The 27,409-nt window shown below is 44.9% G+C and overlaps 1 protein-coding gene across 1 annotated transcript; it reads left to right on the forward strand.

Annotated features, from left to right (window-relative positions):
* On the forward strand, positions 1 to 26,353 carry LOC135502235 (mucin-17-like). Its single transcript, XM_064794894.1, has 19 exons — positions 1 to 46; positions 812 to 915; positions 1,376 to 1,425; positions 1,613 to 1,740; positions 2,178 to 3,554; positions 3,690 to 6,578; positions 7,126 to 7,229; positions 7,398 to 7,447; positions 7,696 to 7,823; positions 8,017 to 18,801; positions 18,999 to 19,108; positions 19,663 to 19,721; positions 20,568 to 20,740; positions 21,460 to 21,649; positions 22,075 to 22,269; positions 22,404 to 22,527; positions 22,867 to 22,998; positions 23,409 to 23,498; positions 23,937 to 26,353. The coding sequence occupies exons 1-19, from the start codon at positions 1 to 3 to the stop codon at positions 24,054 to 24,056; spliced, it is 16,854 nt and encodes a 5,617-aa protein (XP_064650964.1). The 3' UTR covers positions 24,057 to 26,353.
* The last annotated feature ends 1,056 nt before the right edge of the window (positions 26,354 to 27,409 follow it).

Below are 27,409 nucleotides of genomic sequence, written 5' to 3' on the forward strand. Positions count from 1 at the left end.
ATGCAGCTTTCTGCTACGCTAGTCTGGATGACCCCTGAAGGTACTTGTGAGTGCTAACCAAGCATCAATACATGTAGTGTTATGTTAGAACATTTTGTTTTTACACAGCAATACGAGGCATTGTAGTGAAATATTAAATTCGGTTAAAACTGCCATGTGAATGTTATGATATGATAGAACTGGTTCATGTTTAAAACGAACTGTATTTGAGTTCAGTATCATCATGTCAGTATTGTCAGTTCAAGTCCCACAGATATGCTTGACCTTTCAAAAGTTGCTATACGCAATTGAAAACTTGGATGATATCATGGGCATAACTTGAATGAAACGGAGAAAATGTCTCCTGATATTATATACACGCCATATCAGTGATTATGATTATGGCATACTTTCTTTAGACTCAGATATAATAGTCGATTATCTTTTGACCTTTCGCGGCAGTTTTAGCAGCGGCAACATCTATGTCCTGCACAAGTCCGATCCGTAATCTTAAATACCATTTCGTAGGTTAGAACTCTTACAAAACGAAGTGAATGCTAATTCCAAGAATAGGAGTCAGTTCTTAGTTCTGCAGCGAACAGACTACAATGCTTGAAATTGGATTTGTTTCATTTTAAATGAGTTCTAATTGCTTTAGGATTTCAAAGTTTTGTTAAAATGGTGTTGCATGTGGTCAAGCCGTAATTGAATCGAAGATTGCATTAGCCAACTATTATTCACTATCAATTTTAACTGTTACTGTAAACTTTTAAAACATGCCTTTGAATGAAGTGCTGAACACTTTGATCAACAGTGGCCTTATCTATTTCAGTTGAGTGCCTTGTCCGGATACACACTGCAAAACAGTACATGAAGGACTGGGAGAGTGCTTACTCTCCTGCATGGAACACAGAGGCGGCTCTTTTTGAAAGCGAAGTAGGTGCTTGTATGTTCATTTCAGTTGTGGGGTATCTCATCGGCAGCAGGTACAAGAAGTTTGGAAAACGATGCAATGCACGGGTAGTAGGCTTGCTCACGAACAACGTGTGTCCTTAAGTGTTGAACACATGACCTCCCCTGTACACGAGTAAGCGTTCTGACCACTACCCCAAGACTGATTTCTCAACAACGAATTTAAAGCAAGTATTCTGTGGCATTCATTAACACTTTGCATTCATGCTTCGATATTTATGGTGATGAGGAATTGAGATATATATATGTTTCAAATGACAACAGCTTAATTGATTTCTTTTGAACTGATATTTTTTTACCGCTGCGATGATTGATTGACATACAGGTACCATAACCTCCTTGCTGTTACGTCACTAACAACTGTTTTTAAACTGAAGTTATGGCTCTCATCATTATCGTCAAAACTGATCTGCTTTTCTTTCAGATATGTCCTAAATTTGGAAGATCTGAGAGATGTGCAGTAACCGAAATAAGGTAGGTTCTAATCTGAAATTGTTTTTATGGGAAAATGTGTTTCTACAGGGAAGTGTTCAACACAAGTGCTGTGAAGTTTTAGTGTGTTTTTTATTCTAGAATAGTGTGCAGTGGGATACCTCAAAATAGTTCAGGCACGTTTAAACTATTTGGGGTATGTGTTGTATCAACTCAATTTATTTTACAGTGAAGGCAGTACAATTTATCAGCTAAGTCTGAATTTCAACACGACTAATCTGAACGCAACACTGAGCGAGGTTAGAACAAGTGCAGAGAACATAACGAGCTACGATGGCTATGCTGTCAACAGTAGCGGTGAGTATTCCAGCATGGTATTCAATATTTAGAGACTCTTGCCTATAATTAGTCTTGCCTAATACTAAGTACACCAGGAAGAGTTAGCTGTAATAGCGGATGGTAATGGTGCTCGTTTATGGTGAAGCGTTTATTGACGAAACGGGCTGTCGATATCGTCTTGGTTGTCACACAGTTTGCATGTTAAGCAGAGCGTTTTGACGTAGCTAGGATTGTCATAAAAGCAGTTCAAAACTCATTCAATCAAGTGCTATCGGACTGATAGTGAGAAAGAATAATTGGCTACCATTTTACTTGCTACTTATCGCCTATTTCGTAGATGTAGCAGTTCCAGGACTGTCTATTTCATGCATGTATAGAGGCATTGGAATATCTGGAATTATAGTTGTTAGTATGGAATTATGCTGAAATATGACACATTGATATATATCTTTCAGCTCTGACTATGAGTTACGCTGTAATTTCTGCACTATCATCAACTACTACCGGCAGTACCCTAACAGCAGACGAGTCCACACAACAATCCAGAGAAATTACTGATGAATCTACGACAGAACCAGACAGTTCGACTCAAAAGCCCACAACGGAACGATCACCGTCATCCACAGAACAATCTGCAGAAAGTACTGATGAGGCTACCACAGGACGAAGCAGCACGCCTCAAGAGCCCGCAACAGAACCGGCATCCACATATCAATCTTCAGAAAGTACCGATGAGACTACGACAAAACCAGGCAGTACAACTCAATGGCCAACAACGTTACCGTCATCTGCAAAACAATCGACAGGAAGTACCGATGAGACTACGACAGAACCAGCCAGTTCGACTCAAGAGCCTACAACCGAAACAGAACCAGGCAGTACGACTCACGAGGCTTCAACCAAAACCGAGGCAGAAACAATCACTGAAGCGTCTTCGACTACCACCGAGGCAGATACTACAACCCAAGAGGAAGTTTCAACCAACACAGAGGCAGAAATAACAACCACTGAGGGGGTTTCAAACACTACCAAGGAAGAAATTACAGCCACAAAAGAGGCTTCACCCACCACCGAGGTAGAAATAACAACCACAGAGGAGGCCATAACAACCAACAAGGCACAAACCACAAACGCTGAAGCGGCTTCAACCACCATCGAGGCAGAGACAACAGTCACTGAAGCGGCTTCAACCAACACCGAGGCAGAAACAACGTTCACAACGGAGGCTACAACCACAAGCGGGGCAGATACAACGTTCACACCGGAGGCTGCAACCACCAGCGAGGCAGATACAACATTAACAACACTGGTTGCAACCACCGGCGAGGCAGATACAACGTTTACAATGGAGACTGCAACCACCAGCGAGGCAGATACAACGTTCACAACGGAGGCTGCAACCACCAGCGAGACAGATAAAACGTTAACAACGGAGGCTGTAACCACCAGCGAGGCAGAGACAACGTTTACAACGGAGGCTGCAACCACCAGCGAGACAGATACAACGTTCACAACGGAGGCTGCAACCATCAGCGAGACAGATACAACGTTCACAACGGAGGCTGCAACCACCAGCGAACAAGAAACTTCAACCACCAGCAGGGCAGATACAACTTTTACAACGGAGGCTGCAACCACCAACGAAGCAGATACAACGTTTACAACGGAGGCTTCAACCACCAGCAAGGCAGATACAACGTTTACAACGGAGGTTGCAACCACCAGCGAGGATGATACAACGTTCACAACGGAGGCTGCAACCATCAGCGAGACAGATACAACGTTCACAACTGAGGCTGCAACCACCAGCGAGGCAGAAACTTCAACCACCGGCAAGGCAAATACAATGCTTACAACAAAGGCTGCAAACACCAGCGAGGTAGATACAATGTTCACAACGGAGGCTGCAACCATCAGCGAGACAAAGACAACGTTTACAACGGAGGCTGCAACCACCAGCGAAGCAGATACAACGTTCACAACGGAGGCTGCAACCACCAGCAAGACAGATACAACGTTCACAACGGAGGCTGCAACCACCAGCGAGGCAGATACAACGTTCACAACGGAGGCTGCAATCACCAGTGAGGCAGATACAACGTTCACAACGATGGCTGCAACCACCAGCGAGACAGATACAACGTTAACAACGGAGGCTGCAACCATCAGCGAGACAAAGACAACGTTTACAACGGAGGCTGCAACCACCAGCGAAGCAGATACAACGTTCACAACGATGGCTGCAACCACCAGCGAGACAGATACAACGTTAACAACGGAGGCTGCAACCATCAGCGAGACAAAGACAACGTTTACAACGGAGGCTGCAACCACCAGCGAAGCAGATACAACGTTCACAACGGAGGCTGCAACCACCAGCAAGACAGACACAACGTTCACAACGGAGGCTGCAACCACCAGCGAGGCAGATACAACGTTCACAACGGAGGTTGCAATCACCAGTGAGGCAGAGACAACGTTTTCAACGGAGGCTGCAACCACCAGTGAGACAGATACAACGTTCACAACGGAGGCTGCAACCATCATCGAGACAGATACAACGTTCACAACGGAGGCTGCAATCACCAGCGAACCAGAAACTTCAACCACCAGCAGGGCAGATACAACTTTTACAACGGAGGCTGCAACCACCAGCGAAGCAGATTCAACGTTTACAACGGAGGCTGCAACCACCAGCGAGGCAGATACAACGTTAAGAACAGAGGCTTCAACCACCAGCGAGGCAGAGACAACGTTTACAACGGAGGCTGCAATCACCAGTGAGGCAGAAACTTCAACCACCAGCGGGGCAGATACAACGTTCACAACGGAGGCTGCAACCACCAGCGAGGCAGATACAACATTAACAACAGAGGTTGCAACCACCGGCGAGGCAGATACAACGTTTACAATGGAGACTGCAACCACCAGCGAGGCAGAAACAACGTTCACAACGGAAGCAGTAACCACCAGCGAGGCAGAAACTTCAACCACCGTCGAGGCAGATACAACGTTCACAACGGAGGCTAAAACCACAAGCGGGGCAGATACAACGTTCACAACGGAGGCTGCAACCACCAGCGAGGCAGATACAACGTTCACAACGGAGGCAGCAACCGCCGGCGAGGCAGATACAACGTTTACAATGGAGACTGCAACCACCAGCGAGGCAGATACAATGTTCACAACGGAGGCTGCAACCACCAGCGGGGCAGATACAACGTTCACAACGGAAGCATCAACCACCAGCGCGGCAGATACAAAATTCACAACAGAGGCTGCAACCACCGGCGAGGCAGATACAACGTTTACAATGGAGACTGCAACCACCAGCGAGGCAGATACAACGTTCACAACGGAGGCTGCAACCACCGGCGAGGCAGAGACAACGTTAACAACGGAATCATCAACCACCAGCGTGGCAGATACAACGTTTACAACGCAGTCTGCAACCATCAGCGAAGCAGATACAACGTTCACAACGGAGGCTGCAACCACCAGCGAGGCAGATACAACGTTTACAATGGAGACTGCAACCATCAGCGAAGCAGATACAACGTTCACAACGGAGGCTGCAACCACCAGCGAGGCAGAAACTTCAACCACCAGCGGGGCAGATAGAACGTTCACAACGGAAGCATCAACCACCAGCGTGGCAGATACAACGTTTACAACGGAGGCTGCAACCACCAGCGAGGCAGAAACTTCAACCACCAGCGGGGCAGATACAACGTTCACAACGGAAGCATCAACCACCAGCGTGGCAGATACAACGTTCACAACGGAAGCTGCAACCACCAGCGAGGCAGAAACAATGTTCACAACGGAAGCTGCAACCACCAGCGAGGCAGAAACTTCAACCACCGACGAGGCAGATACAACGTTTACAACGGAGGCTACAACCACCAGCGAGGCAGATACAACGTTCACAATGGAGACTGCAACCACCAGCGAGGCAGATACAACGTTTACAACGGAAGCAGTTACCACCAGCGAGGCAGAAACTTCAACCACCGGCGAGGCAGATACAACGTTTACAACGGAAGCAGTTACCACCAGCGAGGCAGAAACTTCAACCACCGGCGAGGCAGATACAACGTTTACAACGGAGGCTACAACCACCAGCGAGGCAGATACAACGTTCACAACGGAGGCTGCAACTACCAGAGAAGCAGAAGCAACCTCCACAACGGATGCTGTAACCACCAGCGAGACAAAAAGAATCTCTACGACGGAGGCTGTAACCACCAGCGAGACAGAAACAGCCTCCACAATAGAGGCAGCAACCACCAGCGAAGCAGAATTAACGACCACAACAGAGATTGCATCCACCGTCGAGGCAGAAGCGGCAATCACGACGGAGGCTGTAACCACCCCTGATGTAGATATAGAAGCTGCAACCACAACTAAGGCAGAAATAAGCACCACATCAGAGGATGCAACCACAACTGAGACAGAAATGACAACCGCAGCAACGAATGCAGAATTAGCAACCACAGCAGCGGCAGCAACCACAGCCGAGGCAGAAATAACGACATCAGTGGAGGCCGCAACCACGGAGGCAGAATTAACAACCGAAGCAAAGGTGGAAGCTACATCGGAGGCCGAAATAAGTACCACAGCAGAGGTGATAGCTATGACGGAGGCAGAAATATCTACTACAGTAGAGGCTGCAGAAGTAACAGCCATAACAGAGGCGGTAACCACAACAGATGCGGCAACCACAGCAGCGAGTGCTACAAAAGAGGCTGCATCCCCCACAGAAGAAGCGTCGACAACTACGAAATCAGAGGAGGTTGATACCAGCTCCAAAGAAGACAAGTCAAGCTCTAAAGAAATAGGAGAGGCTATAATAGGTGAGATAATTAAACAATTGATTAAAAAATTGGTCGTGAAATTCTGATAGAAACTGAAGTAAGGCATGGGTAAATGCAAAATTCCCCAAGGACATCCTGTAGAAATAGCACATGTGACGTGCTGTTTCGACAAGATGTCCTGGGGACATCTTAATGGCTTTTCTGGGTCTGTTCAGGGAAGGGGAGATTTCCCGTGAAAAATAGTCCAATGCTATATCCTATATCCTGCGTTTCCTTCAGAAATCAGTCGAAATCAAGAATGGGACGGCTGTGTTTCGCTTTTTCAATATCGCTCAATTCTAAGATACTGCTTTAAATTTTTCCAGAAGCCAAAGAAACTCAGACTGCATTATTTGACTATCACTTTTAGATAAAGTATAACTATAGGATAGTCCATATTACAACATTGATACTTTTGAAAGCGTCCGATAGTTTTTTTTATATTGTACCATGATAGCTATTGCACCTGCCCAGTTTATTGTACTCTTTTGTACTATTAAAGAAGATATGATACTTAATCACTTGCTCAAATACGTTTTTTTTTCAGTCGACGTCAATGTCGCCGTCTATACATACAAATATTTCAAGGAAGATTGGGAAAGTAAAAACACAGCAGCGTGGAAAGAAGAGGCAACACTATGCGAAAATTCGGTATGTAATTTGCCACAGTAACAGTTTTAAAAAAATCAGTGCAGAAAATCTGCACTGCTGGGCTGTCTAATCGAGTACTCAGGCTGCTTTTCGACATCCTCTTTATGAGAGAGTATTTGCACTGCCTGAATATCTACTCACTTCAGATATCATCATTTGCATTTTCAGATGTGTCCAAGCTTTAGTGGTTCTGAACGCTGTGCAGTTTATGACATTAGGTAGGTATCAGGCTCGTTTTCTTCTTAGCCTCTGATTTACTTCATATTGTTGTACATAATATAGAATTAGAAGCAGGCCAATGTATCTATCAACCTGGATGTCGCCTCTTCTTCCTCTCTTGATCCTCAGAGGAAGAAGTTTAAAGATGAAATCGGATTCTAAAACTAATTCAGTATTCAGGATTGGAAAGTGAATTGTTAGGTAATTGCATTCTAAGAGAGACAATCATCAAGTTATTTGTTTTCAGTAAAGGCAGTACTATCTTCAGCTTGACATTAACTTACACCACGACCAATCTCAATGCAACACTGACAGGTATAGAAAAAAGTGGTTCTAACATAACAAGCTACGATGGCAATGGAGTCAACAGCAGTGGTAAGTCAATTCTTAGTTTATTCATTTATCTGGTATTATCATCAATGTATTCATTATTTGCAAATTGCATGAACAAAGTAGTGAATACATATCTATTGGCATTTTCCAAGTGATCCAGTAAAATATAATTGGGATGTATAGCAAGTAGATAATTGTGAGAGGTTCATTATATGATATTAACTTTTCTCTCCAGCTTTCAGAATATTAAGTTATACTCTAAATCCATCAACACCTGCACAAACAACCTCAACAGCAGAGATGCCCTCAGAGATTAAAACATCGTCCATCATAGAACAGGTTTCAACTGTAAACGAAGAAACAATGTCGACAAGTGACACAAAAACATTTCCAGCCGAGAATTTATCGTCAACAACTGCTGTACTAACTTTGACCAGTGAAGAGCCATCATCAACAACTCTTGACCTGATTTCTACCAGTGAGGATCAATCGTCTTCACCTCTTGATCTGACTTCCAGCAGTGAGGAGCACATATCTACAACTCTTGAACTGATTTCATCAAGTGAGGAGCCATCGTCTACAACACTTCACCTGACCTCACCCAGTGAGATGCCATCGTCTACGACTCTTGAGCTTACCTCTGCCAGTGAGGAACCATTGCTGACCTCCACCAGTGAGGAGCCGTCATCTACAACTCTTGAGCTGACTTCTGCCAGTGAAGAGCAATCGTCTTCAACTCTTGAGCTGACTTCCATCAGTGAGGAAGCATCGTCTACAACTCTTGATCTGACTTCCATCAGTGAGGAGCCATCGTCTACAACTATAGATCTGACTTCCACCAGTAAAGAGCCATCGTCTACAACTCTTGAACTGACCTCTACCAGTGAGCAACCGTCACTAATAACTCTTGAGCTGACTTCTGCAAGTGAGGAGCCATCGTCTACAACTCTGGATCTCACTTCCACCAGTAGAGAGCCATGGTCTACAACTCTTGAGCCGACTTCAACCATCGAGAGGCAATCGTCTACAACTCCTGAGCTGAGTTCCACCAGTGAGGAGCCATCGTTTACAACTCTTGAGCTAACCTCTACCAGCGAGGAGCTCTCGTCTACAATGCTTGAGCCGACTTCACCCAGTGAGGAGCCATTGTCTACAATGCTTGAGCCGACTACATTTAGTGAAAGACAATCATCTACAACTTATGATCTGAGTTCCACCAGTGAGGAGCTACAGTTGACAACTGTTGAGCTGACCTCAAGCAGTGAAGAGCCATCATCTACAACTCTTGAGCTGATTTCCACCAGTGAGGAGCCATCGTCTTCAACTGGTGAGCTGAAAACAACCAGTGAGGAGCCGTCATCTACTTCTCTTCAGCTGATTTCCACCAGTGAGGAGCCATTGTATTCAACTGCTGAGCTGACAACAACCAGTGAGGAGCCATCCTCTGCAACTCTTGATAAGACATCAACCAGCGAGGAGCCACTGTCTTCATCTTTTGAGCCAACTGAAACCAGTGAGGCGCCAACGCCTACAACTCTTCATCTGACTTCCACCACTGCAGAACAATTGTCTGCAACACTTGATAAGACTTCAACTAGTGAGGAACCATCGTCTACAACTCTGGATCTGACTTTCACCAGTGAGGAACCGTTATCTACAATTCTTGAGCTGACTTCCACCAATGAGCCAATGTCTTCGACTGTTGAGGTGACAACATCCAGTGAGGAGCAGTCCTCTACAACTCTTAAGCTGACTTCCACCACTGCAGAACGGTTGTCTACAACGCTTGAGCAGACTTCACCCAGTGAGGAGCCATCGTCTACAACACTTGATAAGACTTCAACCAGTGAGGAGCTGTTGTCTACAACTACTTCACCCAGTGAGCAACCGTCGTCTTCAACTCTTGAGCCGACTGAAACTAATGAGGAGTCAACGCCTACAACTCTTGAACTGACTTCCACTACTGCAGAACAATTGTCAACAATTCTTGATAAGACTTCATCAAGTGAGGAGCCTTCGTCTTCAACTCTTGAGCCAACTGAAACAAGTGAGGAGCCATCGTCTACAACGCTTGATAAGACTGCAACCAGTGAGGAGCTGTCGTCTACAGCCCTTGAGCCTACTTCGGCCAGTGAGGAGCTATCGTCTACAATGCTTGAGCCGACTTCACCCAGTGAGGAGCCATCGTCTACAACACCTGATAAGATTTCAACCAGTGAGGAGCTGTCGTCTACCACCCTTGAGCCTACTTTGCCCAGTGAAGAGCCGTCGTCTTCAACTCTTCAGCCAACTTCAACCAGTGAGGAGTCATCGACTATCACTCAAGAGTCGATTTCACCCAGTGAGCAGCCATCGTCTACAACACCTGATAAGACTTCAACCAGTGAGGAGCTGTCGTCAACAATTCTTGAGCCTACTTCACCCATTGAGCAGCCGTTGTCTACAACTCTTGAGCCAACTGAAACCAGTGAGGAACCATCATCTACAACGCTTGAGCCGACTTCACCCAGTGAGGAGCCATCATCTACAACTTTTGATAAGACTTCAACCAGTGAGGAGCTGTTGTCTACAACTCTTCAGCCTTCTTCGCCCAGTGAGGAGCCGTCGTCTACAACTCTTGAGCCAACTTCCACCAGTGATGAGCCATCGTCTACAACACTTGAGACATCTTCAACGAGTGATGAGCCATCGTCTACAACACTTCTGCTGACTTCACCCAGTGAGGAGCCATCGTCTACAACACTTGATAAGACTTCAACCAGTGAGGAGCTGTCGTCTACAACTCTTGAGCCTACTTTGCCCAGTGAGGAGCCGTCGTCTTCAACTCCTGATGAGACTTCAACCAATGAGGAGCCAACGCCTACAACTCTTGAACTGACTTCCACTACTCCAGAACAATTGTCAACAACTCCTGATAAGTCTTCAACAAGTGAGGAACCGTCGTCTTCAACTCTTGAGCCAACTGAAACCAGTGAGGAGCCATCGTCTACAACGCTTGATAAGACTTCAACCAGTGAGAAGCTGTCGTCTACAACTCTTGAGCCTACTTTGCCCAGTGAGGAGCCGTCGTCTTCAACTCCTGATGAGACTTCAACCAATGAGGAGCCAACGCCTACAACTCTTGAACTGACTTTCACTACTCCAGAACAATTGTCAACAACTCCTGATAAGTCTTCAACAAGTGAGGAACCGTCGTCTTCAACTCTTGAGCCAACTGAAACCAGTCAGGAGCCATCGTCTACAATGCTTGAGTCGACTTCACCCAGTGAGGATCCATCGTCTACAACACCTGATAAGATTTCAACCAGTGAGGAGCTGTCGTCTACAACCCTTCAGACTACTTTGCCCAGTGAAGAGCCGTCGTCTTCAACTCTTCAGCCAACTTCAACCAGTGAGGAGTCATCGACTATCACTCAAGAGTCGATTTCACCCAGTGAGCAGCCATCGTCTACAACACCAGATAAGACTTCAACCAGTGAGGAGCTGTCGTCAACAATTCCTGAGCCTACTTCACCCATTGAGCAGCCGTTGTCTACAACTCTTGAACCAACTGAAACCAGTGAGGAGCCATCATCTACAACGCTTGAGCCGACTTCACCCAGTGAGGAGCCATCGTCTACAACTTTTGATAAGACTTCAACCAGTGAGGAGCTGTTGTCGACAACTCTTCAGCCTTCTTCGCCCAGTGAGGAGCCGTCGTCTACAACTCTTGAGCCAACTTCCACCAGTGATGAGCCATCGTCTACAACACTTCTGCTGACTTCACCCAGTGAGGAGCCATCGTCTACAACACTTGATAAGACTTCAACCAGTGAGGAGCTGTCGTCTACAACTCTTGAGCCTACTTTGCCCAGTGAGGAGCCGTCGTCTTCAACTCCTGATGAGACTTCAACCAATGAGGAGCCAACGCCTACAACTCTTCAACTGACTTCCACTACTCCAGAACAATTGTCAACAACTCCTGATAAGTCTTCAACAAGTGAGGAACCGTCGTCTTCAACTCTTGAGCCAACTGAAACCAGTGAGGAGCCATCGTCTACAACGCTTGATAAGACTTCAACCAGTCAGGAGATGTCGTCTACAGCCCTAGAGCCTACTTCGGCCAGTGAGGAGCCATCGTCTACAATGCTTGAGTCGACTTCACCCAGTGAGGATCCATCGTCTACAACACCTGATAAGATTTCAACCAGTGAGGAGCTGTCGTCTACAACCCTTCAGACTACTTTACCCAGTGAAGAGCCGTCGTCTTCAACTCTTCAGCCAACTTCAACCAATGAGGAGTCATCGACTATCACTCAAGAGTCGACTTCACCCCGTGAGCAGCCATTGTCTACAACACCTGATAAGACTTCAACCAGTGAGGAGCTGTCATCCACAATTCTTGAGCGTACTTCACCCAGTGAGCAGCCGTCGTCTTCAACTCTTGAGCCAACAGAAACCAGTGAGGAGCCAACGCCTACAATTCTTGATCTGACTTCCACAACTGCAGAACAATTGTCAACAACTTTTGATAAGACTTCAACCAGTGAGGAACTGTCGTCTTCAACTCTTGAGCCATCTTCCACCAGTGAGGAGCCATCGTCTACAATGCTTGAGCCGACTTCACCCAGTGAGGAGCCATCGTCTGCAACACCTGATAAGACTTCAACCAGTGAGGAGCCATCGTCTACAACTTTTGAGCCGACTACATTTAGTGAAAGACAATCATCTACAACTTATGATCTGAGTTCCACCAGTAAGGAGCTACAGTTTAGAACTGTTGAGCTGACCTCAAGCAGTGAAGAGCCATCATCTACAACTCTTGAGCTGATTTCCACCAGTGTGGAGCCATCGTCTTCAACTGGTGAGCAGACAACAACCAGTGAGGAGCCGTCATCTACTTCTCTTCAGCTGATTTCCACCAGTGAGGAGCCATCGTATTCAACTGCTGAGCTGACAACAACCAGTGAGGAGCCATCCTCTGCAACTCTTGATAAGACATCAACCAGCGAGGAGCCACCATCTTCATCTTTTGAGCCAACTGAGCCAACTAGTGAGGCGCCAACGCCTACAACTCTTGATCTGACTTCCACCACTGCAGAACAATTGTCTACAACACTTGATAAGACTTCAACTAGTGAGGAACCGTCGTCTACAACTCTGGGTCTGACCTCCACCAGTGAGGAACCGTTATCTACAATTCTTGAGCTGACTTCCACCAATGTGGAGCCAACGTCTTCGACTGCTGAGCTGACAACATCCAGTGAGGAGCAGTCCTCTACAACTCTTGAGCTGACTTCCACCACTGCAGAACGGTTGTCTACAACGCTTGAGCAGACTTCACCCAGTGAGGAGCCATCGTCTACAACACTTGATAAGACTTCAACCAGTGAGGAGCTGTTGTCTACAACTCTTCAGCCTTCTTCGCCCAGTGAGGAGCCGTTGTCTACAACTCTTGAGCCAACTTCCACCAGTGATGAGCCATCGTCCACAATACTTGAGACAACTTCAACCACTGATGAGCCATCGTCTACAACACTTCAGCTGACTTCACCAAGTAAGGAGCCATCGTCTACAACACTTGATCAGACTTCAACCAGTGAGGAGCTGTCGTCTACAACTCTTGAGCCTACTTTGCCGAGTGAGGAGCCGCCGTCTTCAACTCTTGAGCTAACTTCAATCAGCGAGGAGTCATCGTCTGTAACTCATGAGTCGACTTCACCCAGTGAGGAACCATCGTCTACAACAATTGATAAGACTTCAACCAGTGAGGAGATGTCGTCCACAATTCTTGAGCCTACTTCACCCAGTGAGCAACCGTCGTCTTCAACTCTTGAGCCGACTGAAACTAGTGAGGAGCCAACGCCTACAACTCTTGAACTGACTTCCACTACTGCAGAACAATTGTCAACAATTCTTGATAAGACTTCAACAAGTGAGGAGCCTTTGTCTTCAACTCTTGAGCCAACTGAAAGCAGTGAGGAGCCATCGTCTACATTGCTTGATAAGACTGCAACCAGTGAGGAGCCATCGTCTACAACGCTTGAGCCGACTTCACCCAGTGAGGAGTCATCGTCTACAACTCTTGATAAGACTTCAGCCAGTGAGGCCAGTAGGACTTCAGCCACTGATGAGCTGACAACAACCAGTGAGGAGCCATCCTCTACAGCTCTTGACCTCACTTCCACCAGTGCAGAACTGTTTTCTACAACGCTTGAGCCGACTTCACCCAGTGAGGACCCATTGTCTACAACACTTGATAAGACTTCAACCAGTGAGGAGCCATCGTCTACAACTTTTGAGCTGACTTCACCGACTGAGGAGCCGTCGTCTTCAACTCTTAAGCCGACTGAAACCAGTGAGGAGTCAACGCTTACAACTCTAGATCTGACTTCCACCACTGCAGAACAATTGCCTACAACTCTTGAGCCTACATCGCCCAGTGAGGAGCCGTCGTCTTCAACTCTGGAGCCAACTTTAACCAGTGAGGAGCCGTTGTCTACAACTTTGGATCTGACCTCCAAGAGTGAGGAACCGTCATCTACAACTCTCGAGCTGACTTCCACCAGTGAGGAACCATCGTCTACCACTCTTGTGCCGACTGAAACCAGTGAGGAGCCAACGCTTACAACTCTAGATCTAACTTCCACCACTGCAGAACAATTGCCTACATCTCTTGAGCCTACATCGCCCAGTGAGGAGCCGTCGTCTTCAACTGTGGAGCCAACTTTAACCAGTGACGAGCTGTTGTCTACAACTTTGGATCTGACCTCCAAGAGTGAGGAACCGTCATCTACAACTCTCGAGCTGACTTCCACCAGTGAAGAACCATCGTCTACAACTCAAGAGCCAACTTCAACCAGTGAGGAGCCATCGTCTACAACTCTTGATAAGACTTCAACCAGTGAGGAGCTGTCGTCTTCAACTCTTGAGCCTACTTCGTCCAGTGAGGAGCCATCGTCTACAATGCTTGAGGCAACTTCAACCAGTGATGAGCCATCGTCTAAAACGCTTGAGCCGTCTTCACCCAGTGAGGAGCCATCGTCTACAACACTTGATAAGACTTCGCCCAGTGAGGGGCCATCGTCCATAACTCTTGAGCCAACTTCAACCAGTGATGAGCCATCTTCTATAACTCTTGAGTCGACTTCGCCCAGTGAGGGGCCATTGTCTTCAACTTTTGAGCCAACTTTAACCAGTGAGGAGCCATCGTCTATAACTCTTGAAGCAACTTCAACCAGTGAGGGGCCATCTTCTATCATTCTTGATCCAACTTCAACCAGCGAGGAACCATCGTCTACAACTCTTGATAAGACTTCAACCAGTGAGGAGCTGTCGTCTACGACTCTTGAGCCTACTTCGCTCAGTGAGGATCCATCGTCGATAACCCTGGGTCTGACCTCCACCAGCGAGGAACCGTCATCTACAATTCTTGAGCTGACTTCCACCAGTGAGGAGCCGTTGTCTTCAACTGCTGAGCAGACAGCTACCAGTGAGGAGCCATCCTCTACAGCTATTGAGCTGACTTCCACCACTGAAGAACCGTTGTCTTCTACGCTTGAGCAGATCTCACCCAGTGATGAGCCGTCATCTACATCTCTTCAGCCAAATTCCAACAGTGAGGAGCTGTCGTCTACAACTCTTGAGCCTACCTCGCCCAGTGTGGAGCTGTCGTCTACAACTCTTGAGCCTACTTGGCTCAGTGAGGAGCCATCGTCGATAACCCTGGGTCTGACCTCCACCAGCGAGGAACCGTCATCTACAATTCTTGAGCTGACTTCCACCAGTGAGGAGCCGTTGTCTTCAACTGCTGAGCAGACAGCAACCAGTGAGGAGCCATCCTCTACAGCTATTGAGCTGACTTCCACCACTGAAGAACCGTTGTCTTCTACGCTTGAGCAGATCTCACCCAGTGATGAGCCGTTGTCTACATCTCTTCAGCCAAATTCCACCAGTGATGAGCCATCGTCTTCAGCGCTTGAGCCTACTTCACCCATTGAGGAGCCGTCGTCTTCAACTCTAGAGCCAACTTCAACCAGTGAGGAGCTATCGTCTATAACACTTGAGTTGACTTCACGCAGTGAGGAGCCATCGTCTACAACTCTTGATATTACTTCAACCAGTGAGGAGCTGTCGTCTACAATTCTTGAGCCTACATCGCCCAGTGAGGAGCTGTCGTCTTCAACTCTTGAGCTTACTTCAACCAGTGAGGAGCTGTCGTCTACAACTCTTGAGCCTACATCGCCCAGTGAAAAGCTGTCGTCTACAACTCTTGAGCCTACTTCGCTCAGTGAGGATCTATCGTCGATAACCCTGGGTCTGACCTCCAGCAATGAGGAACCGTCATCTACAATTTTTGAGCTGACCTCCACCAGTGAGGAGCCCTTGTCTTCAACTGCTGAGCAGACAGCAACCAGTGAGGAGCCATTCTCTACAGCTATTCAGCTGACTTCCACCACTGAAGAACCGTTGTCTTCTACGCTTGAGCAGACTTCACCCAGTGATGAACCGTCGTCTATATCTCTTCACCCAAATTCCACCAGTGATGAGCCATCGTCTTCAGCGCTTGAGCCTACTTCGCCCAGTGAGGAGCCGTCGTCTTCAACTCTTGAGCCAACATCAACCAGTGAGGAGCTATCGTCTATAACACTTGAGTTGACTTCACGCAGTGAGGAGCCATCGTCTACAACTTTTGATATTACTTCAACAAGTGAGGAGCTGTCGTCTACAACTCTTGAGTCTACATCGCCCAGTGAGGAGCCGTCGTCTTCAACCTTTGATATTACTTCAACCAGTGAGGAGCTGTCATCTACAACTCTTGAGCCTACATCGCCCAGTGAGGAGCCATCGTCTACAACTCTTGATATTACTTCAACCAGTGAGGAGCTGTCATCTACAACTCTTGAGCCTACTTCGCTCAGTGAGGATCCATCGTCGATAACCCTGGGTCTGACCTCCACCAGCGAGGAACCGTCATCTCCAATTCTTGAGCTGATTTCCACCAGTGAGGAGCCGTTGTCTTTAACTGCTGAGCAGACTGCTACCAGTGAGGAGCCATCCTCTTCAGCTATTGAGATGACTTCCACCACTGAAGAACCGTTGTCTTCTACACTTGAGCAGATCTCACCCAGTGATGAGCCGTCGTCTACATCTCTTCAGCCAAATTCCACCAGTGATGAGCCATCGTCTTCAGCGCTTGAGCCTACTTCGCCCAGTGAGGAGCCGTCGTCTACAACTCTTGAGCCCACATCGCCCAGTGAGGAGCCGTGGTCTTCAACTCTTGAGCTTACTTCAACCAGTGAGGAGCCGTCGTCTACAACTCTTGAGCCTACTTCGCCCAGTGAGGAGCCGTCGTCTTCAACTCTTGAGCCAACATCAACCAGTGAGGAGCTATCGTCTATAACACTTGAGTCGACTTCACGCAGTGAGGAGCCATTGTCTACAACTCTTGATATTACTTCAACCAGTGAGGAGCTGTCGTCTACAACTCTTGAGCCTACATCGCCCAGTGAGGAGCCGTCGTCTTCAACTCTTGAGCCAACTTCAACCAGTGAGGAGCTGTTATCTACAACTCTTGAGCCTACATCGCCCAGTGAGGAGCCGTCGTCTTCAACTCTTGAGCCGACTTCACCCAGTGAGGAGCCATCGTCTACAATACCTGATAAGACTTCGACTAGTGAGGAGCCATCGTCTGTAGCCCCAGAGCCGACTTCAACCAGTGAGGAGCCATCGTCTACAACTCTTGGTCTGACTTCGACTAGTGAGGAGCCATCGCCTACAGCTCTTGATCTGACCTCACTTGGTAAGGAGCCATCCTCTGCAACCCTTGAGCCGACTTTCACCAGTGAGACGCAATCGTCTACAACCCTTGATCTGATTTCCACCAGTGAGCTAGAGCCTTCGTCTACAACTCACGAGCAAACTTCCACTAGTGAGGAGCCTTCGTTCACAACTCTTGTGCAAAGTGAGGAGTCATCGCATATAACTCTTGATCTGACTACAACCAGTGAAGAGCCATCGTCTACAACTCTTGATCTGACCACAACCAGTAAGGAGCGATCGTCTACAACTTCTGAGCCGATGGCATCTAGTAAGGAACTGTCGTCTGCAACTCCTGAGGCGACGGCAACCAGTGATGAGCCCTTGTCTACAGCTCTTGATGTGACTGCAACCAGCGAGGAGCCATCGTCTACAACTCCCGAGCCAACTTCCACCAGTGTTAAGCCATCGTCTGCTGAACCAGAAACCACGTCAACAGAAGAGCTTTTGACTACAACCGAACCAGAAACTACGACTACAGAAGAGTTTTCAATTACCAGTAAACCAGAAACCACAGCAATAGAAGAGAGTTCAACTACAACCGAACCAGAAACGTCAACAACAGAAGAAGTTTCAAGTACCACTGAACCAGAGACCACAACAACAGCCGAGTTTTCAACTACTCCCGTACCAGAAACCACACTTACCGCAGATGGCTCAACTAGCACTGAACCAGAAACAACATCTAGAGAAGAGCTTTCAACTACTACAGAACCAGAAACCACAACTACCGTGGTGCTTTCAACTACCACTGGACCAAAATTGTCAACTACTGAAGTGATTTCAACCACTGCACCAGGAACCTCAACCACTGAAGTAGTTTCGACTACCACTGGACCAAAATTGCTAACTACTGAAGTGATTTCAACCACTGCACCAGGATCATCAACCACTGAAGTAGTTTCGACTACCACTGGACCAAAATTGTCAACTACTGAAGTGATTTCAACCACTGCACCAGGAACCTCAACCACTGAAGTAGTTTCGACTACCACTGGACCAAAAATGTCAACGAAAGGGAAAATTTTAACAACTGTATTGGGGACAACTTCCACCCCAGCACCATCACCCACATATGCCCCTACAACTCTTTTGACAACAGTACTCACAGCTACCGCAGTGAAAGTAACCACCTCAACGACGATCAAAACTACCACACCTATAGCAACTACAAAGAAGGTGCCACCTGTTGACAAGGTACCATTGGACACAATTCGATTCTGTAAGTACCTGAAAAAATTCATGAAGTCCTCTATAAAGCCTCCTTAAACCCAGCTAAGCCTGAGCGGGTTGGAATAGTTTGGTGTCACCCTTTCAAATAAATACTATCATGCTACTGAATTGCATTTTTCGCTATTGAAATGTTGAGTTCTGGCGCTATTTTGTGATGATATTCGAATGTTATCTCTCTTTAAATAGCAGATAAAGACGGGGAAGCGTTGATGACAAGTTTCAAGGGTCAATTCAGATGGATGAAACCATTCAATAAGAAAGAATGCGACAAGGACATGAATGTATTTCAAGCCCAGGTGAGCATCGTTTTAGCAAAACATCTAGTAACCCCCCCCCCCCCTCCCTCTTCATACCGCTACCGGGTATCATAAGGGAGGGGTGGGGAGAGGACAAGTGTACGATATTTGGTTGTCGATGTTACTCGGGGCCATCACTGCCACCACCAAATATCGGACGAAATCGCCATTCAAATCCAATTCAAACATGGTGTGAAACGGCACAGGACCTTAAATAACAGGCGGGATACACAACAGTACTGTTAACTCTTTATTCAGTAACTATAATTTGATATATCAAAATTCGAATTTTGGAACAACGAATTCTGCAATTAATTTGAACCGGGCTCGATTACCTCCTGATGAAGATGCTCATCAATTTGTTTACCTGAAAGAAGAAAACAAATATAACCAACCTATCACCAACTAAGCAGTTCCATTTGCACGAATGTGTCTGGGGATATATGGTTTTCGTTGACCAAAACCCAGTATTTTAGAGATAATGAGAAATTCATAGTATCCGCGTTTCATGGACAATCTTCGAGGAGTTACCAATTATCTTTGCTACATTGCAGATGCGTCCATATTTTGCACGTATCAACGGATTTGTTAAACTGAAGCTTGGAAATTGCAGGTAAGTTATCAATAACACGTTTCTTTTCCAGTCTCGGAATGTCACGTTAACTTAATGCTGAAATAATGCTACATGTACACTATCAAAATTAAAGGTTTTTGAGCTTTTACAAAAATTGTTCAAGCATCTAGATGCGTAGCAATGACGATGTCCAATGATCATCTTGACCAATACTCTGTGAAAGTTTGCTGAATTTGTGCAAGTTGCAGTTAGTGAAGGTTTGCCGGCTATTTCTAAGCAGTGCATCGGAGCCGTGAGTATGCTTTTCCAAGTGTAAAACTTGATAACTCCGTTTAGTTTTGGAACACACAAAGCACTTCGAACTGGAAAGTCGATTTCATTGCATTTACTTCGTTTCTTCTCTTTACCGATCGGATAATTTTGGCAGATTTTTTTTCTCTTAACTCATCTGAAGTAAACTTTTAATACTATTTTTTCAGAATTATTTTTCTTTGTGTTCAATTGAATCAAGGTCATTTCGAAAGAGGGAGGAGGCTCCTCTTCTGATGCGAACGAAATAATTGCCTCAAAGATATTCATACTGCAAATGTTTGGTTATCATAATTGAGTATAAGGTCAGCTTTTCTGGCTCTGTGTTAGTTTTTTCTTTACGCTCAATTAACCTATTGATGCATTCAATTTGGCGTATTTATAGTAATATACTTACCTTGTTTCAATATAATGACCGTCCTACTTGTGGAGGAAGAAGCAATTTTGGTTGGAGGTCCTGTCCATTACTGAACCTAGCTTGACTTAATTATACTATTCCTTGCTTCTTATCAAATATCATTAATTAGAAATAACCAATAAGCCACGGCTAAACTTTAATGATCTCTTCATTTGCAGACAAGGCAGTACCATTATTGACTACGAAGCAAACTTCGCGCTCAAGGATGTCCAGAACAACACCCTCACGGATGAGATCTTCAACCTAGTTATCGCCCCTCTATTGGGCAACCCTAACGCTACAGTGGAAGGTTACCGGTTTGACCCACGTTACAACCTCTTGGCGTTCAACAGTAAGAACCGTTGCGATCCCTACCCCCCCCCCCCCTCCACCCACCCACCCACCAAAAACAATCATCATCCTGAGTAACAGTGTAAAATTCCGACCTTGGAATTCAATGTCTTAAGTGGAGGGCAGGGGGGGGCTTGATTAAAATTGAACCCTGCATTAACACCAGTGACTTTAAGAAGGTAGATATTTCAAAATATAGCTATGCAACATAATTGACCTATCATCCCCCCCCCCCTCCCAAAAGTATCTTGAACAATCTAATTGGTAATCGAATGCGTCTCGTGTTTTACTCGGCGAACCATACAGGGCTGAGCGCAAAACTGTTGTAAATGACAAATTTGAAAAAAATGAGTTAGCCCCAGAAATCGATGCAAAAACATCATATCTACAATATTATTGTGTTGATTAGTGCTGCCTTCTATCATACGCCCCTAAACTACCAATGTAATACTATTGTATCTGCAGATTACAGGAAAACATGAGTGCAAAAACATTGTATCTGCATTCAAAATGGCTTCCTCAAAACAAAAGAGGCTGATGACTGCTGATGAAGTTCAAATCTTTGAAGTCATTTTCCTCAAAACCAAAGGAAGTGTAGATACAACAGTTTTGCACTCAGCCCACGTAAACGGATCCTGAACAAAACCAATTCAAGTGAAAACGTAAGAAAATGCCTTATGAGCTTATACTAAAATGATATCATTTTCGTTTTCACGCTAGGCTCTGTCAACAAGTTCGACCCCTGTAATACAACGCCTTCACCAGCCTGTCACTCTGAGATGGGCTACAAGTGCATCGTTCTCGGTTCCAATCCGATTGAAATGAAATGTGTTTCAAAGTGTCTTGACTACGGTAATTGTAAAAACGGCGGCAAGTGTAAAATAGACAAGAAGGGAAATACCAGCTGCGAGTAAGTAAATGCTATTTTGATTTACCGGTAGTAAATGCTAGGTTCAAATCGAAAAAAGTGTTCACAAATGTTTGGATTATGGTAATAGGGTGGGAAATGCTAGTCTCGAGTAGGTGCTAGTTTCCAATAAGCATGAATTGATGTTTTTATAAGTGTCTGGATTAGTTAAGGTTGTACGAAGGGAATTGGTGAGAGTGAGTTGGACTGTGATGTTTGAACTATATCAGATTGGCAGGTACACACACAAGTCTTCTTCTCGTGGGTTCAGCCTACCAGTACTATACCTTTAGTCCTGTGGCGGAAAAAAAGTGACTTGTCGCTTCGAGGTCTTGCCGTGTTTCCCACAGTCTTTTCTCGACATCAGCGTCAGCGGGCTAGAACTTCTGTCCGAAATCGTATTAACACTTAACACTTCACTCTTTCAGTTGCGCGGGTACGGGACACAGTGGTCGCTACTGTACCGAACGTCTAAATACCAATCAACCAGAATCAGTTGCAAAGACAGCCGTCATAGCCTTAGCCATCATCTTGGGAAGTCTGCTACTTATCACGATAGTCGCTGGGATCCTAAAGATATTCTACAGGGCAAAAGTCACGCGGATGACCAATATGAATACTGGGTGAGAGATATTGCCAATGCTTCTCTAATAGTTGCCGATCATATTTCATAATTTGGCAAGCATTCACTCTCTCATCATTATCGTCTAGCAACGGCAACATGAATATAATAGTTATTTCATGATTTCTTTTTTAGCTCCGATAGTTCGATGTCGTGGCCAACTTCCTACTGGCATGAGTTGGAGAGACCGCAGAATCTATTCGGCCGAATCCTGCCGCCTGCGAGTACTTTTAAGGACCCCTGGCCTTGGGGAGATGGGGTAAAGTGCCAATATATGTCTTTCACTGAGAGCCTCCATTGCCTTTGCATCCATTTTACATCAAGACACTCTTGTAGTCTCGCGGTATTGCAACAAAACATAATGAATTATTAATATTTGATACCTTTTATTTACAATTCTAAATTCAATTATTTTGCGTTTTAGAAAACCCATGTCATCATGCCCGCTGCCGTATAGTAAAGCTGCCGTTGCCAAAACAATTGCTTCTTTCTGTCTTTGTTCCTTATGTGCTTGAATTTGTAATTTGATCTATCGTGTGCTCATCGTTTAGTTTTGTTTAGTTGCTTTATTGTTTTACCCCGTCCTGTGCATTTTCAGTTGTCACCCAGCTTTGGTAATAACGATGAGCCCCTTCGTGACGAGCCTACAATAGACCCTCTGGATGATTGGATGGTCGGTGATGGAGAAGAAGGGGGATATTTCAATATTTATTATCGCACGCCAGGAAAGGTACATGAAGCTCGTCAGAGAACGGAATCTGGTCTGTCCTGAAAATATGGCGTGTGCTATTTCGTCTACTTTTCTCTGGTCAAAGAAATATTCTCTTATTTTGCAATGCCTTTGGTGTTTGTCTTTGTTTTACCTCGTTCCATGCGATGTCTAGTTAAAGCCTCTAGCTTTGTTTGGTTTGTTGCTGGAGAATCTTATACTATAGATATCAAGTTTGTACTACCAATGTATCATTACTGTGACTTGTTCATTTTGTTCTAGTACATGTAGAAAAAGATTATTATACAGTTTATGTGTGTGATTCCTGCTATAGACGCCTAAGACATTGGGTGTACTTTTTTTTCAACAGTTGGGCCATATTAATGACGATTGAATCATGAATGTTTAAGTTACGTTTTTTGTAATTGCAGTTCACGATAGACCGTCCATCAATTGAGAAGTCGCCTTACGGAGTCCACAGCCTTGCAGGCAGCGCAGCCTCTCTCGTTTCGACAAATGGGGTAAGATATGTCGATAAAATAACTTTCTCTGAAATTAGGTCTACTTCGATACCAATACTGTAATTGATATATCCTGGCGTTACTGTAGTAAATTTGCCACGTCTTTGTAAATTATATCTAAATATTGCTACATGTAATACTTTCTTTCGTTTCAAACTTGTTCTTTTTAATTGATAAATGATTTCGTGTCTTCATTCACGCTAACTCAGGCAATCCCTGGAAAGACAAATATGTAAGTCGTAAAGTACATATACTGCATTGTGTGAATTTTGAATCTCGAATGCGTTATGTTTTGCTTCTAGTTTTCTCTTAGTGATACTCTTGGTTATTGCGTGACATCTTAAAAACCCTAGTGCAGCAAGCTATCATTTAGCTTTTTGACATAAAACATTAAATTGAACGAAGGCCAATTTCTTGATTATATTTTGTTCATTTCAGGAACGGCTATCCATAGATAGCTCAAAACATGACGATGGCAGCTCCGTTGAAAATGAACTATCCGAACTTGCTGAGAATGGAAGTATATCTGGCCACCTGCCTGTGATAGCGCACCTCTGATTGGTTGGGTTCGAAAACTTGTCGCCCATGATGGTAGCGCGCAGTGCATTGGCTGATTGACTGTTTGGCTTGATGTCTGTTTGGATGGTAGTTTCGGATGTAGGTCGATATACCAGCCCGCGATAGCGCAACCCTGATTGCATGGCTGTATATCCTTGAATAGTCTTCATGTGACAGTAGTTTTGGATCAGACTGCTGTATCACGTGACAAACGTGTTTGTTGCCGTAGCTTCGAGTTGGCACATCCGCTCACTGTGAGGAGACACCTCGTGATAGCCTTCGTGATTTTGTAGCAGTCGCAGAGCCTACCTTCGGATCCAAACTCCGTTATTCGAATCAAAGGCTAATACTGCAGGGTACAGGACTTTGAAGCCTGGTCAGCTAACCGCTGGTCTCCGATTCTGATACGTGCAATTTGGAAAGTACTCTTAATAGATGTATTATGTACAAGATTTGCAGAGAATCCAGATATAAATCATTATTCGCCTATAAGATTTCATGGCCTCTTTCGAATCATATGTCAGCAAGTGAATGTATAAGTCCTCCTTTTGACTGAAAAGAGTAGCTCAGACTTTCGATGAAGGAGGATGGTAGCTGGAAGTGGGACTAGTTTCTAAAGTGGTGTAAATGTACCTCTTATGCATGCAGGAATAGTAGGCCTACGTGTTGAAAAAAATCTGAGATACATGTAATTTTTACATAAGTAGAAATGATATCGTCCGCCTTTCTATACGACCTTTCTTCCTTTAGGACCCTCTTTCGAACCTCAGGTTAATTAGCGAGTGAACTTCTAAGCTCTCATTTTTGACGGTAAACTTGGGCTCTTTCGATTTTGAAGGAGGAATGTATTGATAAAAGCGTGGCGAGTTTCTAATAGTTGTGCACCTCTCGTGCATTGGAATATCATTTGATGAATTAGTGAATGAAGAAGAGCCATCTGCATCTCTCTACCACCTCCCTTCCTTTTAGCATGTTAAGAGTCGAACTCCAGCAAATGTATTGTACAATTTCAAACTTTTGGCTGCAGTGTGAACTGTGATTCAAACATTCCATACAGAAGGAGGACTGAGAGTTATGATGTGTGTACATTTTTGAACAATATTCGATGATTATGCAACAGAAACAAACATGTGTAGGATTCTCCACCAATCATTAGTGGTCATGTCCATTATTTGTTCAGTTGGGTAATGGTCGTTGAGTTTTTCAAAACGCAAATTTTGTATCGCTAAAAAATGTAATAATAATCTGTGACATAGGAATGCAATAGGTTAGGTAAACGTTGGTGCTATATTCGTAGTGCTGCTCTTATTCGTGTTTCGTGGACAAGACTCAATCGGCTCTTTGGCCCATAAAGATGCGTTTTGTACGAAATGAGCGACATCTGTAGCCTGGGTAAGTTCCGATTGTGCATTGTACATGGCCGTAGCGGGGTGCGACTCATCCTCTTTTGAGGACGGGGAACCATCTTTTTAATTGAGCGAGGTAATCTTTTACGACGCCCCTTGGATAATTGAAAAACCTCTCTCTGGAGATCGTGCATGGCTACGCCTATGTACACTGCATGCTGCTGGGGATCTAACATCAAGTTAAAGCGACAACTTTGGGGATGAGATATGTTGGTTTTTCATACAAAACTGGCTTCCAGCAGGACCGTGACTTCTCAAAACAGGATAATTGAAAATTCATTGAACTGTAATAAACAATAATGCACTTGAACGGGGTTTAACGAAAGGCCTGCCTGAAATTCACACGCCATGTCCAAAACTGCCTCGCAACACCGTTCAAAATCAGTATTAGAACTCAGCATCTGTGTGATACCACTGGTGGCGGCGCATGGTGGCAAGCAGAGTCATTATCCTCCTGGCAAGGTAACTACCACCCCCAAGTTGTCCCTTTATGAATACTGTAGTACATTCCTTGATATCGAAAATTATTCATCGGACATTCAAATTTTTTCAGTATGTACATGTACATTTTTTAAACAGGGTCGTATCTATATCGTGACTGCTTTTCACGAACAAATCGCTTCTACATATGTACATAAAGTACCAATAGGTAATATTGTTATTGTTTAAAGCTGTGATATTCGTATCTGTCATTCAGAATTTGAGCCAGCGAATTCGAAATAGTTGTTGGTGCAGTATAAAATGCTTGTTACATAATATCAAGAATTCAGTAAAGTCTTTTGTCTATTCTTGATATTCTTGTAATTTATAAGTAGTATAGCGCTAACACAAAAGCGAGTGTCAGAATTCGGCCCTCAATTTTGATAACAAAGACAATTTTCATATTTTGTAAAAAAATGTGTTAAAAAGCTTTTGTCAAATGTATTATATTTTCCATCGAAATAAATTTCACATCAATAATTTTCTAATTAATGCACTCCCCATTTCGAGTCGAGGGGACTTTTGGACGGTTGTCGGGACAGGCGACGCTTTTCCAACTCCCATTGCCAACACCTTGATTGTGGGAAAAGAATGGCCAAATACACTGGGAAAGTTTCGATATGAAAAGAATTATATGACTAGGCAATATCACGCGAAGTAGTCATTGACCTCAAAACCAAATAGGCGCCGGGAAAGGGGACAGATTCCTTTCTCACAATCACTCCGGTATCTGGCTAAATCGAGCACTTGGCGGACGGCAAGATGTCGGCTCGAGTGTAGGATGCATAGCCTTTTGAGGAGTGTTTTTTGTCGGAATATTTTACTTGTCCCTTGGGAACATTCTGATGTTTTTAACTAACTTGTCACATATAGGTGATTAAGTGAGGCCGTTGTGTTAACAGTTGAAGCAGGTGTATTCAAGAGTGCTTCTCAAGACATAATAGTAGCAACTACATTTCATTTCCCGTGATGATTATACCTGAACTAAATGATACCCAAAGAATAACTTTGATACACGACTTGTGCGCTACGTGTACAGGCAATCTGGCTTGGACAATCTTTTCTTGCATAACACACATTGCTAGGATATGGTCAGGATTCTTATATTTCTCTAAGAGAAAAGTGACGGTCGACGAACAGTTCTTTGTGGTCATTTAGTATGAAGTCATTAGTTTCGATAGTGAATGTACCATAATCCGTCATTTGGATCCCTTTCCAGGCAGGTACTAGTTTTTTTCACAAAAAGCCAAGCCATACCCTTACAACTGTGAAGTGTAAAATAGATAAGCCTCAAAAATACAACCAGAAAAATAGAAATTCTTAACTCGCCCAGATCTGTTGAGTCTAAATCTGGATATAACGGGTAGCAATACGCCAATCTCTCGGAAGATCACAAACCGCTTGGTTACACACCACATTACAATACAACCTGTCTAGCTTGACAATTCTAGCTATTCGATCACAAAG

Source organism: Lineus longissimus, chromosome 18 (assembly GCF_910592395.1).
Source record: "Lineus longissimus chromosome 18, tnLinLong1.2, whole genome shotgun sequence".
NCBI lineage: Eukaryota > Metazoa > Nemertea > Pilidiophora > Heteronemertea > Lineidae > Lineus > Lineus longissimus.